The sequence below is a fragment of the Cervus canadensis genome, chromosome 28 (assembly GCF_019320065.1).
Source record: "Cervus canadensis isolate Bull #8, Minnesota chromosome 28, ASM1932006v1, whole genome shotgun sequence".
In the NCBI taxonomy this organism is placed as follows: Eukaryota; Metazoa; Chordata; class Mammalia; order Artiodactyla; family Cervidae; genus Cervus; species Cervus canadensis.
Window position 1 is genome coordinate 25,932,822 of NC_057413.1, and position 18,311 is coordinate 25,951,132.

Below are 18,311 nucleotides of genomic sequence, written 5' to 3' on the forward strand. Positions count from 1 at the left end.
TATACTCTAAAATCAAACAAGCAATCCTGCTTATTTGCTTTTGGGGTGGAAGGAAGTGGCTTATGGCTGGTACTTAAGTCTCAGTGCTAAAAAAAAAAAAAATTCCTGAAATGACACTGTTATTTAAATACCTATCATCCTTCATGAGGCAGTTACAAAAAATACAGTCGAATAGTACCAGACATTGTATTTCCATACGGTAAAACCATCCTCCTCACCTCATGGAACATTTCTTTCTCTTAAAAAAGAAAGATAATTTTAAACGTCTCCTTCCCTTGTGCATCAGAGGAGGCAGACCCACGTCACAAAGGGTGAGACGTGATTTATGTGAGCTGCCATCGTCATCCATGATCCTCCTAATGTATGAGGAAGTGGGTCTGCTGGGAACACTAAGGGAAAAGTTTGGTTGCTTCTTATAAAACCACATGAGAAGCAACAGTTCTCTTTTCCTGGCTTTCAGATCATTGTTGATGCCATTGGCCTGATAAATTGACCAATTCTGGAAATTCCCTACCTTGGTCTATCCGTTATGTGAGATAATAAGTTAAAGTAAAGTAAAGTTAATTAGATTGGATTCTTCTGCTACTAGTAGCAGAAAGTGTCTTCATAGATATATTCATACTATAGACTTTAGTTCTACCTTGTAATTTCACACAACAGGTCTCAAACAAAATGAAACACTTATTTATTCAAATCAGAGAACAAAATGACAATAAAGTTGCAACCTTGGGATCAAATAAAATTTATCCCAACTGTATGCATATGGCAGACATGATTTATCAAATCTCTGCAGGATGATAACCTGTTTCACACAAATAATACATAGTGTAATTAACATACTCAAAACAAACTTTGAATTTGCCTGAAAATAATAGATGTGCAAGACTGTGAAGAATTCAACAATTACTTTGAAATAAACTTCTGAATCTATTACCTACTGTTTTGATTTAATTTGAGTTTGAAATTGACTCTTCAGATGGAATGGGCTTCCCTGATGGCTCAATGGGTAAAGAACCCACCTGCAAGGCAGGAGACACAGGAGACGTGGGTTTAATCCCTGGATCTGGAAGATCCACTGGAGGAGGAAATGGCAACCCGCTCCAGTATTCTTGCCTGGAAAACATGGACAGAGGAGCCTGGCAGGCTGCAGTCCATGGGGTCACAAAGAGTTGGATACGAGTGAGCATACACATTGACTTCAGATGGAATACAATAGCAGAACCCACCATCTTCTTAAGCAATTTAATTGCCTAAGCCTGAGCTAGGAGAAAGGCCTTAATTCCTTCTATCATGGTGATTCCTTGAGCTAGGAGAAACCCCCATGGTTTCTGGGCTTATCCAACTCTTTTATATTATTAAAGTCTTTGGAACTTAAAACTATATACTTACTTACAATTATAGTTCAACAATCTTTCATGCAAGGGTCAAAAAATTTTTTATTTACTTTTCTAGCTTGCTTTCTATCATATACTTTTGGTCAAATCTGTTTGAATCATTCCAGTTTGCTTTTAGTTTTTAAGTAGCACTTTGTTAAACTTTTAATTTAAGCTTATTTTTATTACATAGAATATTTGAAAGTTCCTCTCGTTAAAACTATTAAACGAAATAAATTTTAAAAAGTCTGACTTTCATATTTGTCCCCTTTAATCTATTCTCTCATTTGCCCAAAAGATAGTAATTTTTTAAAAAAGTTCTGCCATTGTTTCTATTTACAAATGTAAGTAGATGATAGATAGATATTCTCTTCCTCTATCTTAATTTTTAAAATGTTATATACTGTACAAATCTCCTAAACCTACTGAAAGTACATTTTGGGAATTATTCTAGAGTAGGGAGTCTCATTTTTCTTCCAGTTGTAGGATATGTTGTTGTTTGGGTGAACATCCCTGTATTCATAAATTTTCTTTTGTTTTTCAGAATTGTCTCTGATTTCTGCTAAGATAAGATCCATACTGGATTTTCCTGTAACAGGCAACAATTTATCACACACTCTGGGAGGACTCAGAAATGCATATTTTCCACTAGAGTTGTGGCTTTGTCTTAGTGACCTTCTGAAACCTACTTACAGGGAAGAATGCACCCCAGCCAAAGCATCAGCATGTCACTGATGTTTATCTGAGAGATAGAAAAAGATTTAAATATTAAAGCCCACTATTAGTCTAATTAAAGAGGAGTTCAAGGAGTGAACTAACCCAGGATTAGATACTTTGTTTAAAAATCATGGCAAAGGAGAAAGAAAGCACTAATATACATTTTGTAACTTTTAAATAATAGCAGATTACTATAAAGTGTGTTTATCTTTGAGGTTGCAAAGATGTAGGAAACCACCATGATAGAGGGAATTAAGGCCTTTCTTCTAGCTCAAGAAAACATGCCTAATGACAGAATGCAGAAAACTCAAGGAAAAAACAGGGAAGGGAGCAAGGAAACCTCCAGATCCACAAATGACCAAATTTAGGAATACATAGGAAACAATAACCATTATTGTTTCGTGATGCCACCCTCCACTTCTGTTTTCTTTCTACTTCTTTCCTTGAAACTGTATAAAGCAGATGATTGCCAGTTCATATTTATTTGAGATAAAAAGTTATATAATCATATGGACAGGAGATGAGATCATAGACACAGGAGGCACTAAAGGTTGAAAACAAAGGGGACCAGGAAAGAATGAAGATAAGGTATGGTGATCAATACTGAGAACGTCCAGGTCAAACATGGGGGCCACGGAAACCAGCAAGAAGGACATTTTCGGCAGGGTCACTCAACCAGGAGCACACAAGATCCTGAGAAGCGCTCTTGTTGTGGAGGAATAGGAGACAAGCAGGAGACCTTTTCAGGTTGTGAAGAAGCTGGAAGAGAAGATTCTTCTTTGAGTGTCACCATCTTCACTTCAGCTCAGGGGTCCTGCAGGAAACAGAGGACAGTGTCATTTCCAGTCTTACTTTACAAGCAACTTTCCCCCTTGTCTCTGCCTCTCAGAGCCTCCTGTTAAAGCATCGCCGTAAGAAAGGGAAAAATTCTTAAGTCTCCTCAAGCCAAAGCCACTTTAGAGTTCAAGCCTTCTGTTTAGTGGACAGAAGAAGCTTCAGTGTAAACTGCGTGGTCAGAAGTCAGATCCACAGTCTTTCTCATTATTTCTGTCTCTTCTCTTGTCACCTCTGCCATCTGCTCTAGGAGACTAAATATGATTCTAAAAGAGAGTTAAAGAGCATTACCTGCAGGCTGAAGTGCAGAGTGTCCTGGGAAAGAGGAAGAAAGTCATATACTTAAAAGATGTGGAGGTAAATCCATCCCCATACACAATGTTCTTGGACCCAGAACACTTTCTAAGATTTCTCTCACACCACGGCCCACATCACAGGATGCCAGGATAGAGAAGAGAGGAGACACGAAGGGCATGAAGCTTCTCTCACACAAACCCAGTGTAATTTCATCAGCCTTAGTGTCTCTTCCTGCATTTGCCCCAGGATCTCCACCCCAAATTTCATGTATGTTAACCTTTTTCTTATCTTTATAGGCCATCACCTTTCATGTTTCAACCATGGCTAACCATGGACTGTCAATTTCTGGATTTTCAGGAAATTTGAGGTCAACTAGGTAATGAGAGACTTCATACAGGGTCACTGAACTACCCAAGCAAAGTCATATTTCTTCTCCCAAAAGCCTGTGAGGAGTATCATCTGCCAACTGGCTCCTCACCTTTCTTACTCCTAAAGTTGATGGACAGCCCCACACCAAGGAAGAGCAGACCCAGAGCAAAGCCTCCGATTCCACTCATCAGCTTCCTCTGAGCAGAGTCAGACTGTGCTCCTGAGAAAAGAGGCTAATTTTAGTCATTTTTATCCCAAATACAACTTCTCTATTTCAATCTCTAAGACTGAGAATTTTTTAATGTATTTTTTTTTAGCTGAAGGGTGATTGCTTTACAGAATTGTGATGGTTTCTAACAAATGTCAACATAAATCAGTCATAGGTATACATATGTCCCCTCCCCATTGAACCTCTGGCCTGTCTCCCTCCCCATCCCACCCCTCTAGGTTACAGAGCCCCTGTTGAGTTCCCTGAGTGGTACAGCTATCTGTTTTACATGTGGTAATATAAGTTTCCATGTTACTCTCTCCATACATCTCACCCTGTCCTTCCTTTCCCCGTTTCGTGTCCATGCAAGTCTGTTCTCTATGTATGTGTCTCTACTGCTGCCCTGCAGAAACTTTCATCAGTACCATCTTTCTAGATTCCATATATATGTGTTAGTGTACGATATTTATATTTTCTTTCTGACCTACTTCACTCTGTATACTAGGTTCTAGGTTTATCACCGCATTAGAACTGACTCAAAGGTGTTACTTTATATGATTGAGTTATTGTATATATGTACCGCAGCTTTTTTATCCATTCATCTTGCTTCCATATTCTAGCTATTGTAAATAGTGCTGCAATGAACACTGGGGTACATGTGTCTTTTTAATTTTTGTTTCTTCAGGGTTATATGCCTAGCAGTGGGATTGCTCGGTCATATGGTGGTTTTATTTCTAGTTTTTTAAGGAATCTCCATACCACCTTCCAAAGTGGCTGCATAAGATTGAAAATTTTTTTATTAAACTTTTTATTTTGTATTGGAGTATGGCCAATTAACAATATTGTGACGGTTTCAGGCAGACAGCAAAGGAACTAAGCCAGACATATACATGCATCCATTCTCCCCCAAGGGAGAAGGAAATGACACCCCATTCCAGTATTCTTATCTGGGAAACCCCATGGATAGAGGAGCCTGGTGGGCTACAGTCCATGGGGCCGCAAAGAGTTGGACATGAGTTAGCGACTAAACAATAACAATTCTCCCCTAAACTCCCTCCCATCCAGGCTGCTACATAACATTGAGCAGACCTACTAAAATACCGAGAGTTTTGAGAAGGGGGAAAGAAGGCTGCCCTGGAAGAACTAGAATAACTAGCAATTCCTACAAAAATTTGTTTTAAAAATCACAGAATAGCTTCAAGATTCAGGCACTGAACTCATTTAAACATTGTAGTGCTGATATAAGGCCACAGGACTTCAATATTTGATAGGTGAGGAACCTGGAACTGAATGAGGTTAAACAGCTTGTATATGGTGACAGAGATAATAAAGGGCATAGCTGAGGTTGAACTCCACTCATGTCAGGAAGGTTTCTACACTGTAAAGGATGCACCTCTTCTCAGATCACAGTGAACAACTCAGAGCAACAGTGTCCGAAGCATAAGCCCAGCCTGAGGGAAGAGACTAGTACCCAGGTCACAGGGTAACCATGACTTGAGATTCATGGAGGTTCAGAATAGGGACATCTCTTTTCTCCCTGTCAGGCAGAAGTGCCTCCTGAGCAGGGTGGGGCATGTAGGTATTTGGAGAAAATATCCCAGGATATCTGTAAACTATCAGAGGATTTCTATCACAGGATAAAGGACTCCCCCAATAACCTCAGCTGAAGGACAGGAGAACAAGGAGCAAATGAACCCATGGTGTAGGAAGAGAGGACACCTGGCACTCAGGAGTAAGCAAGCTCCCTCCTTGGCGGGTGAGGAACTTATGAAATCAGAAAGCTTCTCACTCCATTCCACTGTGATAGGGCTCTTCTGGCTGGGGTGCTCCACTTGGCAGGTGTAGACCTCTCCACTCTGAGGAACTGTTTCAAGCATCACCATGGTCTGGAAGGTCCAGTCTCCATGAGGGATCAGGCCTGTGGAGATCACCCCAACCTCCTCTTCATGGCCGTCCCGGAACCACCTGACTTCAATGTGTCCTGGGTAGAAACCGCTCACAGAGCAGACCAGGAGGTTGTGGTGCTGCAAGGACTGGGTCTTTGCAGGATACACAGTCACTGTAGGCTCCACTAGGAGAGAAAAGGTGGAGGGAATTAGTAAGCAAGACAAAGGGAGTCTCCTTGATTGGCTGCCTTTCTAAACCAATCACCTGAGCAGACTGCAGTCTCAGGTAGGCCAGACTGGCCATTTGGCCCAACTTTAGGAGCTAGTACTGTGAGCCTTGACTTTAATCCTTACAGCATTGGCCCATTAGATTTGAAAGATGGTGAAAAAATATGTGTGTGTGTTTCACAGTGTGAATAGTAATTCATTGTTGGACTGAAGCATTTACAAATCTTTCAAGGCATACAGTGTATTGATTAAAAGCATGATTTCTGAAGCCAGACAGCCTGGGTTCACATCCAGGCTCTTCCTTTCAGTGATTGGGAGAATTTTTACATTTCTATGTGCCTTGGCTTTCTATCTATAAAAGGGGATAATTATCCTAATTTACCTCTCAGTGCTATGTGAGGATTAATGCATGTAAGGTATATAAAACAATAACTGGAATTTAGTCTTCAATATATGTCAGCTATTATTATCCTTGTTAACTGAAGAGAAAATATGAGTCAAAGTGTTGATAAATTAGGGAACAGCAGTGGGGTAAGTGTGGATATAGAGCATGAAGTCTTGGGAAAGCTGTTTCCAGGCACTCACACCTTAGAACACCTCAAAACGGTTCCACCCTGGGAAGAAGGAAAGACACAGGTGATTCTCTAAGTCTATGAGTTGAATCCCAAGAAAAACTTGAGTCCTGAAGGAAAGGTAAAGCAGGAAGGAAAGTCACTAATTAAAAAAAAAAAATTCTTCAACTTTCCTGGGGGTCCAGTGGTTAAGAATCTACCTGCCAATGCAGGGACACAAATTCAATTCCTGATCTGGGAAGATCTCACATGCTTCAAGGAAGCTAAACCCCTGCCAAAACTACTGAGCCCACATGCTGCAACTATTGAAGATCTCACACCCTAGAACCCATGCCCTGCAACAAGAGAAGCCACTGCAATGAGAAGCCCATGCACTGCAACTAGAAAGTAGTCTTTGTTCGCTGCAACTAGAGAAATCTTGCATGCAGTAAGGAAAACCCAGCACAGTCAAAAGTTAATTAATCTTAAAAGAGTAAAAAACTTAAAATTTCTTACAATTGTGTAACCCCAGAACCAGCTCCAAACTGGCCTTATTCTGTTTCAAGCAAGATACTGAGTTTCGTTTCAGAGATGAAAGAACAAAACCATGAGTCGTGCAGCTGAAGCATTAACAAAGGTGAGAATTTGAACCCAGAACCAAAGTTTCTCCCTGACCACAGAAGCAAAAGACTCAGACATGAAGCAAAGGGTCCATCATCCAGGAAGATGAGGTGCTGAAGCTCCCGTACCACAGCTTACCATGAATGTCCAAGTTCCAGAGCCCTTTGTTGGGTAGCACAGTCGCAGACACTTCAATGCCCTCCCCTCCTCTCTAACCACCTACAGTGTTAGTCATTCAGTCATGTCCAACTTTTTGTGACCCCATGAACTGTAGCCTGCCAGGCTTCTCTGTCCGTGGAATTCTACAGGCAAGTATACTCGAGTGAGTGAGGAACCATTCTCTTCTCCAGGGGATCTTCCCCAGCCAGGGATCAAACCCAGGTCTCCTGCATTGCAGGCAGATTCTTTATGTCTGAGCCACGAGGAAAGCCTAACCACCCATCCCAGTCAGCATTCCTCCATATCCCCTTCCCCTTTCTGCCACCTCACTTCTCCCACAGTCTGCTACCATCTTTCCTTCCTGCATCCCCTTTCCAGTCCTCTCAGACCCCCGGGCCCTCCCCCCACCACATGCTCCTTCCCCTCTCACAATCACACACTGACAAAATCACACACTGTCTCCCGACAGCGGGTGAGACTCCCAGTCTCATCCTCTCACAGCAACTTTCCTAACTTGAACTTTCTCACAATCCAACACTCACCTGGACTCAGCCTCTGTCTCTGTCTGTCTCTTTCTCTCACACACACAACCCTGCACACACGCATGCACGCACACACACACATACACACAACCTCCCCGAGGCCACCCACCTGCCTCTCTCACCTCGGCGCTGCCTCATGAAGCTACCAATGCCCAAGTAGTTGGATCTGCACACCGTGTCCACCTTGGCCCGCATCTGCTCCATGAAGTCCTTTTGCTGGTTCCAGTACTCGGCGTCCAGCCTCCCCAGCTCCGTCATGGCCGTGAACTCCCCCACATCGCTGTCGAAGTGCACATCCTCCTCCGTGTTGTAGATGTATCTGGCAAAGAATCGCATCCTCTCCAACCCGTTGGAGAAACGACACTCACACTTAAACTGATGCATGAAAAACGCTGTGAAGACGAGAAAGATCTGATCACTGGGCGAGCTCCTAGAAATGACTGACAGCAACACCTACCAATGGGCGGGGGAGAAGGGGGTCGCTAGGAGAGGAGGGAGCACTAGTAACTCCTTCCTTGGCTCCACTGGCAGCCCCAACTACCAGCACTCATGGTTCATCTTTTTTTTTTTTTTTAATTCTAAAAGATAATTTGTTTATTAATGTCTCTTTGTTTGTTTGTTTGTTTTCATTTATTTTTATTAGTTGTAGGCTATATTTTTACAATATTGTAGTGGTTTTTGCCATACATTGACATGAATCAGCCATGGATTTACATGTGTTGCCCACCCAGATCCCCCCTCCCACCTCCCTCCCCATCCCTTCCCTCTGGGTTTTCCCAGTGCACCAGCCCTGTTGTCTCATGAATCCAACCTGGGCTGGTGATCTGTTTCACACTTGATAATATACATGTTTCAATGCTATTCTCTCAGATCATCCCACCCTCACCTTCTCCCATAGAGTCCAAAAGTCTGTTCTATATATCTGTGTCTCTTTTTCTGTCTTGCATATAGGGTTATCATTACCATCTTTCTAAATTCCATATATATGCGTTAGTATACTGTATTGGTGTTTATCTTTCTGGCTTACTTCACTCTGTATAATGAGCTCCATTTCATCCAATTCATTAGAACTGATTTCAAATGTATCTTTTAATGGTCTGAATAATATTCCATTGTGTATATGTTACCATATCTTCCTTATCCATTCATCTGCTGATGGGCCATCTAGGTTGGCTTCATGTCCTGGCTTTATAAACAGTGCTACGAATGAACATTAGGGTTACACATTGTCTCTTTCAGATCTTGAGTTTCTTTTGGTTTGTGTATTGCCCGAGGAGTTGGGATTGCTGGTCATATGGCAGTTCATTTCCAGTTTTTTTAAGGAATCTCCACACTGTTCGTTCCATGTGGCTGTACTAGTTTGCATTCCCACCAACAGTGTAAGAGGGTTCCCTTTTCTCCACACTCTCTCCAGCATTTATGCTTGAGACTTTGGATAGGCAAGCCATTCTGACTGGCATTGTAATGGTACCTCATTGTGCGTTTTTGATTTGCATTCTCTAATAATGAGTGATGTTGAGCATCTTTTCATGTGTTTGTTAGCCATCTGTATGTCTTCTTTGGAGAAATGTCTGTTTAGTTCTTTGGCCCATTTTTTGATTGGGTCATTTATTTTTCGGGAATTGAGCTTCAGGAGTTGCTTGTATATTTTTGAGATTAATCCTTTGTCTGTTTCTTCATTTGCTATTATTTTCTCCCAATCTGAAGGCTGTCTTTTCACCTTGCTTATAGTTTCCTTTGTTATGCAAAAGCTTTTAAGTTTAATTAGATCCCATTTGTTTATTTTTGCTTTTATTTCCAATATCCTGGGAGGTGGGTCATAGAGGGTCTTGCTGTGATTTATGCCTGAGAGTGTTTTGCCTATGTTCTCCTCTAGGAGTTTTATAGTTTCTGGTCTTACATTTAGATCTTTAATCCATTTTGAGTTTATTTTTGTGTATGGTGTTAGAAAGTGTTCTAGTTTCATTCTTTTACAAGTGGTTGACCAGTTTTCCCAGCACCATTTGTTAAAGAGGTAGTCTTTTTTCCATTGTATATTCTTGCTTCCTTTGTCAAAGATAAGTTGTCTGTAGGTACATGGATTTATCTCTGGGCTTTCTATTTTGTTCCATTGATCGATATTTCTGTCTTTGTGCCAGTACCATACTGTCTTGATGACTGTGGCTTTGTAGAATAGTCTGAAGTCAGGCAGGTTGATTCCTCCAGTTCCATTCTTCTTTCTCAAGATTACTTTGGCTATTCAAGGCTTTTTGTATTTCCATGCAAATTGTGAAATTATTTGTTCTAGTTCTGTGAAGAGTACCGTTGGTAGCTTAATAGGGATTGCATTGAATCTATAGATTGCTTTAGGTAGTATACTCATGTTCACTATATTGATTCTTCCAATCCATGAACACGGTATATTCTCCATCTATTTGTGTCCTCTTTGATTTCCTTCATCAGTGTTTTATAGTTTTCTATATATAGGTAGATATATAGATTTCTTTAGGTAGATACATTCCTAAGTATTTTATTCTTTTTGTTGCAATGGTGAATGGTATTGTTTCCTTAATTTCTCTTTCTGTTTTCTCATTGTTAGTGTACAGGAATGCAAGGGATTTCTCTATCTTTCATCTGCAGGGTCAGGCCAGACCATGGTGGGCAGGGAAGACCCCTCCAATCCTAAGCCATGTGGGATGCAATCAGCTCTGCACTTGGCTGGAGACTTCCAAGCCTGAGCTGGGCCAGGATTTACCTATTACTTCCACCTCCTGAATGCTTTCACCAGAAAAACACTCACTGCTCCTTCCTCTCATCCCACAGCCCTTCAGCAGTTCCTGAGACACTTCCTTACCTGGTGCCGACCTTGTGCCAGGCCTGTGCTATTGCCCCTGGGAATCCAAAGAAGGAAAAACAGACCTGTCCCTTGCCTTATCTAGGCGTGTAACATTTAGTGAAAGTGATGGACTAAACCCAACCACACAAGAGTTAATTACACAGGAGTCAGAAAAGTCAGAAGAAAAGTGTGGAGTCCTAGAAGAGAGAATAATTACATTAGGGTGGCAGAGAAGTTGTCTTGAATGATAGTTAAGATGTAACATGACACAAATTTGTAAATCAACTATAAAAGTGAAAGTTACTCAGTCATGTCCTACTTTTTGCAACCCCATGGACTATAGCCTAACCTCATTCTGAATATAAAAACAAACATTTGATACAATGTGTGTGAGCTCAGTCACTTCAGTCCTATCTGATTCTTTGTGACTCTATGGACTGTAGCCCGCCAGGCTCCTCTGCCCATGGAATTCTCTAGGCAAGAATACTGGAATGGGTATTCATTCCCTTCTCCAGAGGATCATCCCAACCTAGGGATTGAACCCAGGTCTCCCACATTACAGGCAGATTATTCACCAGCTGAACCACCAGGGAAGCCCATAATCAACTATACTTCAGTTTTTTTGTTTTTGTTTTTGTTTTTTAAAGATGTGGCATGAAAGGTTAGGTTTACAAGGGCTGAGGGCAAGAAGTGTATGTATGTCTGGGAGAAAAAGGGGACATATTTAAGGTAAAGAGAGTAGCGTGTGTAAAAGCTTGAAAGAGATGATGAGTTTCTGCAGGAATCCAGAGGAAAACTTCTCACTAAAAGCACAGAGAGTGAGGAAGCAAGGTGAAAGTTTTCACTGGAAAAATCATAGAAGCCAAATTCTTAAAACTCTTATAGCTGATGTTAGGGTTTTGAATTTATGCTACATGGGAAACTTTTGAAGAGTTTTAAGGAAATTAAAACCATGACCCCAATATACTTATACCTTTCCTTTTTGGCATTTCTAAATCCAGATAACTCTGAAAACCAATTTATTTTTCAAATTTGGTGACAGAACTCACTTGTCAAATCTGACCTGATGAGATAAGAGATCAAATATGTCTCTTAGGTGAAGGGGGCTATTCTGCACATTGTAGGCTGTCTACCAGCAACTCTGGCCTCTACTCACTTGATGTCAGAAGAAACCCTCAGTGTAACAACCAAAAATGGCTCTCAGCTCAGTTCAGTTGCTCAGTCATGTCTGACTCTTTGTGACCCCATGGACTTGCAGCACACCAGGCTTCCCTGTCCATCACCAACTCCTGGAACTTGCTCAAACTCATGTCCATTGCATTGCTGATACCATCCAACCATCTTATCCTCTGTCATCCCCTTCTCTTCTCACCTTCAATCTTTCCCAGCATCAGGGTCTTTTCCAATGAGTCAGTTCTTCGCATCAGGTGACCAAAGTATTGGGGTTTCCGCTTCAGTCTCAGTCCTTCCAATGAGTATTCAGGACTGATTTTCTTTAGCAGGGACTGGTTGGATCTCCTTGTATTCCAAGGGACTCTCAAGAGTCTTCTCCAATACCACAGTTCAAAAGCATCAATTCTTCGGTGCTCAGCTTTCTTTATAGTCCAACTCTCACATCCATACATGACTACTGGAAAAACCATATATTTGACTAGATGGACCTTTATTGACAATGTGATGTCTCTGCTTTTTAATATGCAGTCTAGGTTGGTTATAGCTTTTCTTCCAAGAAGCAAGCATCTTTTAATTTCATGGCTGCACTTACCATCTGCAGTGATTTTGGAGCCCCCCAAAATAAAGTCTGTCACTGTTTCCATTGTTTCCCTATCTATTTGCCATGAAGTGATGGCACTGGATGCCATGATCTTAGTTTTCTGAATATTGAGCTTTAAGCCAACTTTTTCACTCTCCTCTTTCACTTTCATCAAGAGGCTCTTTAGTTCTTCACTTTCTGCCATGAGGTGGTGTCATCTGCGTATCTGATGTTATTGATATTTCTCCCAGCAATCTTGATTCCAACTTGTGCTTCATCCAGCCCGGCATTTTGCATGATGTACTCTGCACATAAGTTAAATAAGCAGGGTGACAATATACAGCCTTGATGTACTCCTTTCCTTATTTGGAACCAGTCTGTTGTTCCATGTCCAGTTCTAACTGTTGCTTCTTGACCTCCATACAGATTTCTCAGGAGGCAGGTCAAGTGGTCTGTTATCCCCATCTCTTGAAGACTTTTCCACAGTTTGTTGTGATCCACACAGTTATAGGCTTTGGCATAGTCAATAAAGCAAAAGTAGATGTTTTTCTGGAACTATCTTGCTTTTTCTATGATCCAATGGATGTTGGCAATTTGATCTCTGGTTCCTCTGTTTTTTCTAAATCCAGCTTGTACATCTGAAAGTTCTTGGTTCACATACCATTGAAACCTCACTTGGAGAATTTTGAGCATTACTTTGCTAGTGTGTGAAATGAGTGCAATTGTGCGGTAGTTTGAACATTCTTTGCCATTGCCTTTCTTTGGGATTGGAATGAAAACTGACCTTCTCCAGCTCTGTGGCCACTTCTGAGTTTTCCAAATTTGCTGACATATTGAGTGCAGCACTTTCACAGCATCATCTTTTAGGATTTGAAATAGCTCAACTGGAATTCCATCACCTCCACTAACTTTGTTCACAGTGACGCTTCCTAAGGTCCACTTGACTTTGCATTCCAGGATGTCTGGCTCTTGGTTCCAGATCCAGATAACCATGATAACCATCATGATTATCTGGATCTTGAAGATCTTTTTGGTATAACTCTTCTGTGTATTCTTGCCACCTCGTCTTAATATTGTCTGCTTCTGTTTCTGGCTCTAGATATTGCCAAATACTCGGGGTCAAAGAGTTGGGGGAAGGGTTGGTGATCTGTCACTGGATTAGTTCAACTAGTATAAGCCATCTGAAAATCTGTGGTCAAAAGCCACTGTTAATTATGGAGTACTGAGAATTACATTAAAAGTTTTGCCAATATTGTATCTGTTGAAAATCTTGTTCCTATATGAAATTTCTATTTTTCAAGAATCCACTCCCAGTGAAGAGATATTTTTCCAGCAAAATAAATTTGAATATGACTTACTTATTTCTTTGCCTCACCAGCCAGTTAAAAACACATATAATTTATTCTTCACATCATCTTCCTTCTTAATTTTCCTGCCACTTGTCCACTACTTATCTATATTAGCAAGCTACAACTACAGATATTTCAGTCCTATTCAAAGCCCCAACTAATTCATTTCTAACTTTGCCTTCCTACAATACAAGTATTATTGGTATTAATAATACTGAATTACTAGCCTTGGCCAGATGTAGGACTCTCATTTCTGCAGTCAAGTACCCTTAGAAAAGGAGAATGTTAGAAAAAATAACATTCTCATATAGACAGCTTACAGAAAAAGAACAGGGCCCCAGACTTTGAATACAGACCTTCACTTAGAAATGACGGCAGAGAGGAGTATGCTCTGGGTCAGACTGGGTCCACTTACTATTCAGGAATTCTCTAATACATTCTTGTCACATGACAAAGTTTGAAAAGAGCAAGTCACACAACAATCTACCCAAATCTGTTCACTTTATCCTTACTCTTGTCTTTGTCACCGCCACACTAAGTGAAGCCACAGTACACCTGCCCTGTAGAATTCTACCATGTTTTTAAATGGCATCCTCGACTCCACTTGTGAACCTCTGGAGTCCAGTCTCCACGTGGTAGCTGGATTATTTTAAAAAATAAACAAACTGACTCTCTTTATGATCTCTCAGTAGTTTCACATATATTTATAAATAAAAGTCAAAGTTTGGCCCATGGGGGCTTTCCTGGTGGCTCAGTGGTGAAGAATCTGCTTGCCAATGCAGGAGACATGGGTTCAATCCCTGATCCAGGAGGATCCCACATGTTGTGGAGCAATGAAGCCCGTGCGCCACAACTATTGAGCCTGTGCTCCAGAGCCCAGGAGCCGAAACTATCGAAACCCGTGTGCCCTAGAGCCTGCGCTCACAACAGGAAAACCCACCACAACGAGCAGCCTGTGCACAACTAGAGAAAAGCGCGCTCGGCAACAAAGACCCAGCATAGCCAAAGATAAATACATGAATAATTTTTTTTCTTTTTAAGTTGTCATCTTAGCCACCAAAGCCTAATATGATCTGGCTCCTAGTTTCCTCTCCAGGCTCATCTTATTTCACTCTCCAACCAGCTTGCTCTGCTTCAGCCGCTCTAATCTTCATTCTGTCCCTTAAACACAGCAAACATCTTGTCACACTTCGGCCTCCCCTCTGCACCGTCTCCCTGGAGCACTTGTCCCTAAGATTCCTCACGTGTCTGGCTTCTTCTCATCATTTATGTCTCAGTTGACTGGCACCTTCTCAGGGAGAGCTTCCTAGACGCTTGAACTGAAGTCAAGTGAATACAGTTCTCTCTGTTTTATAACCCTGAAGTGTTCTTTCAGCACATTTATTGCTCTCTGAAATAATTTTCCCTGTTAAATGTTTACTGAGTTGTTGTCTTCCTCTCCCGCCATCAGATAAGCTCATGACTGCAGGGGACTTTCCTAAGTTACTGAAATAGAATTCTCTGAGCCAAGAACAGAACCCAGCATATAATCATTGCTCAGAAAAAGACATTTGAGTTCAAAATGAATAAACCCAGTGTTCTGGAAATTGATCTTTGTGTGACTCCTGGAAGGCAAGAAAGAGCTCAGCTCTAAAACTCTTTTATTCTGTAGGCATATGATATCCTTTCTGTTTCCTGTGAGGTGTTCAGGCAAACTTCCTTTTGCTCCTCCTACTAGTTGGAAGAAACATTCACAAGAAAGGAAAAGGTGATTTTAAGATTCAGGGAAACGTTCATTAAGTTTCATCTCATCCAATTGATCTGTTACAGTGCTGAGGGTTTGTGCAAATTTTTTCTCTAATAGGGATTTTTTTATAATGGTCATGGCATAGCTTGAAGAAAGAATAGGGAAGAACCAGAAAGGAGAGGACACCAAACATGACTAATTAAGGAAATTAAATGGCATTATTAGTGAACCTACAAAATTTGGGGCCAATATCTGATAGGCCAATGAGTTTGCTTGACTTGCTTCTTGACTTTCAACCCAGTAGGAAACAGCCTCACATTCTCAGGACCCTTCTCAGGGTTTATGGTTTGCCATAGGAAAATGCTGATTTTTGACTACTTGTAACTTACAAAAACAGAATTTCCTGTAATTTATCCTCTACTAGCTGAATCCCTTTGCATGTGCTCACACCTGAGAATGGGGAGATGGAGGAAAAACTAATCATGTAGAAAGATTCAAAATAGATTTATAAAGAACACTAACCTGTATCAGGTTTTCAGAAGATGCCATTAAATTCTTTAAGGAACTAAAGAACACCCTATGGATGCTCCTTATCTACAGAGTACATTCCAAGTAGCTTAGCTCCAGGGTGCTTTACCCAGGAAAAAGAGAGAAAATTAATGCCAACTTCTGTCAGAGAAGCTCCAGGGCAGGGATATAGGCATTTTAAACATTGTGGTTCAGGGAGATAGGAAAAGATATAGTGAGGGATGCCCTTTGATACATTCTCACATATTAGGGAGAGACAGCAACATCATAGACTCTGTTAAGGACATACATAGTATCTTCCTAGGAGAAACCATGCTAATTCGATGAGAGTCCCTGTAAATTTTCCGAGAAACTTTTCTTTTTTCTGATATGTGTGTTGAATGTGTGCTCTTTCGTGTCTGACTCTTTGTGATCCCATGGACTGTAGCTCACCAGAGTCCTCTGTCCATGGAATTCTCCAGGCAAGAATACTGGAGTGGGTTGCCATTTCCTCCTCCAAGGGATCTTTGTGACTCAACATAATAAAGGCAATTATTCTGACTTCCTTACTTCTAAATCCTCTTGAGATCCTTAGAGGGATGGATTGTAAGACTAAAGAGGTTTTATTGGAGGAGAGTTGAGAAGACTTATCCCATATATATGGAGTTACCTTAAGCAGCACTCAGAAGGCAGGCATCCAAGGCCCTTTTGTTGTGGAAGGAATGAAGGCTCCATGTGATAAGGACTGGTGATGACCGAAGAGAATGTCACAGTTTTTTAAAAGATGTAGTCTGGACACAGAGACCATGGTAACTCCCTTTCTTCTCCCACCCATAAGAGCTCACCCTCCCCCCAGAGGTGTGCACTTACATTGGGTTTCCCTGGCCCAAGAGAAGGGAGGGCTCAGCACCATCAGTATCACTGTCAAAGCTGCCATCCAGTGAACCTCAAACACATCATGCAGGAGAACACAGAGCGTGAGGGAGCAGCTCAGAGTCACTCAGTGAGGACTAGGACCCTCTTCAACCCACGTGGCCAAACAATACTAACCAATGACCTCTTTCTTCCTGGATTGGGCAATCTCAGTGTTAGAAAAACCAATCAGCATCAGAGATGGATAGCATCATCATTTGCTGGTCAGAGATTCAATAGGAAGGTCCTCTTCTGAAACTTAGAATTTTCTCTATTAAAAAAGATTATTTTAACTTAGTACTTTAAGGGTTTGATCCAGTTGTATCTGAGAGATTTTAATTGGGCCCCTCTTGTGCTCCGGTTCTGTGCTGGTCACTGATGTGTCACTCCTTTGAGCCTTTTAGGAAATCTTTCCTCTTACTTGAGATACTTTGACAAATGTAGGTGTGAGTGTGTGAGGAATTGAGGAAGTGGAGAGAAAATTGTTGCATTTTAAGAGTCCTATGAGCTCATCCTTTTTGCATCATAATTTAGTGTTGGAGATTTGGAAAAATTACTGAACTTGCTGAAAACAAAGCACTTGAATTTTTCAAGTATTTCAATTCTGAAAAATGCTGCGATTCTGTGGACAACTGAAACAACAGTGTCCCTGGTAACAGAATTATAACTGTTGTATGGAGAGTATAGACTATACCTTCTTACAGATAAGACTGTCTCCAATAAACTACAGGAAATTAAATATTAGTCAATAATTTAATGTAAATGAAAATATCTTCAGGTTTGTCCCTGATATTATGATTGACTTTAGTGGCACCTCCAAAAAACACAAAGATAAACAGGGACTTATATATAATGTGACCTATGTGGAATGGAGGGTCTTAAAGGTATTTTTTGTAGCATGTTATCTAACAAGGTAATAAAACCAGCTGCCCACATCATAGTATGCAGGAGACTGAGAGAAGGATAAAGGACTTCAAGTCAGCCGTTGGCATGATAACTCAGCTTCAAAATGTAATATCTTACCTAAAAAAAGTGTTGAATTCCTTATTCCTGTTTCCCATTAGGATTTCCTCATTTTACTGGTGATATGTCTCTTATTAATCAACTTCTCTTGCTTTATCCTAAGAAAAGAAGACTTTGCTAATGAATACATTACAGAGTGTTCAGAAAAGAGAACACTGTGGGAAAACTGTGAATTATACCTTCTGACATAATCACATAATTTTAAACATATAAATCTATATTAGATAATTATTGCACATTATTTTAGAATAAGTGTAATATCTCAGATTTAGAATGGACTTTAGAGGCCAACTATCTGTCTAAAGTTTAGCATTAATTTACACTCCACCCCAGTTCTGATAAGCATTTATCCTTTAGATGCATTAATAGTTCTAGCAATAGTACTCACCACTTGGCAATAAAAATGACTATAACTAATTGAGCAATTTTTGCACTCTTTAC

At 40.8% G+C, this 18,311-nt stretch overlaps 1 protein-coding gene across 1 annotated transcript; it reads right to left on the reverse strand.

Moving 5' to 3' along the window:
• Window positions 1-670: 670 nt before the first annotated feature.
• LOC122429978 (DLA class II histocompatibility antigen, DR-1 beta chain-like) lies at window positions 671-16,923 on the reverse strand. The gene is made up of 6 exons (XM_043450722.1): window positions 16,806-16,923; window positions 7,908-8,177; window positions 5,588-5,869; window positions 3,700-3,810; window positions 3,216-3,239; window positions 671-2,904 (listed from the first exon to the last, which is right to left on the reverse strand). Exons 1-6 carry the CDS (start codon window positions 16,870-16,872, stop codon window positions 2,891-2,893), a joined length of 768 nt encoding a protein of 255 aa, XP_043306657.1. The 5' UTR covers window positions 16,873-16,923; the 3' UTR covers window positions 671-2,890.
• Window positions 16,924-18,311: the final 1,388 nt, after the last annotated feature.

Bases quoted from the DNA above. Each gene is read 5' to 3' on its own strand.
- LOC122429978 (XM_043450722.1), bottom strand. From the start codon at position 16,872: ATGGCAGCTTTGACAGTGATACTGATGGTGCTGAGCCCTCCCTTCTCT. The intron at 8,178-16,805 runs GTAAGTGCACAC...TCGTCTTCACAG, and splicing joins TTGGGCCAGGGAAACCCAAT to CGTTTTTCATGCATCAGTTT. The intron at 3,240-3,699 runs GTGAGGAGCCAG...CCTCTTTCCCAG, and splicing joins CAACTTTAGGAGTAAGAAAG to GACACTCTGCACTTCAGCCT.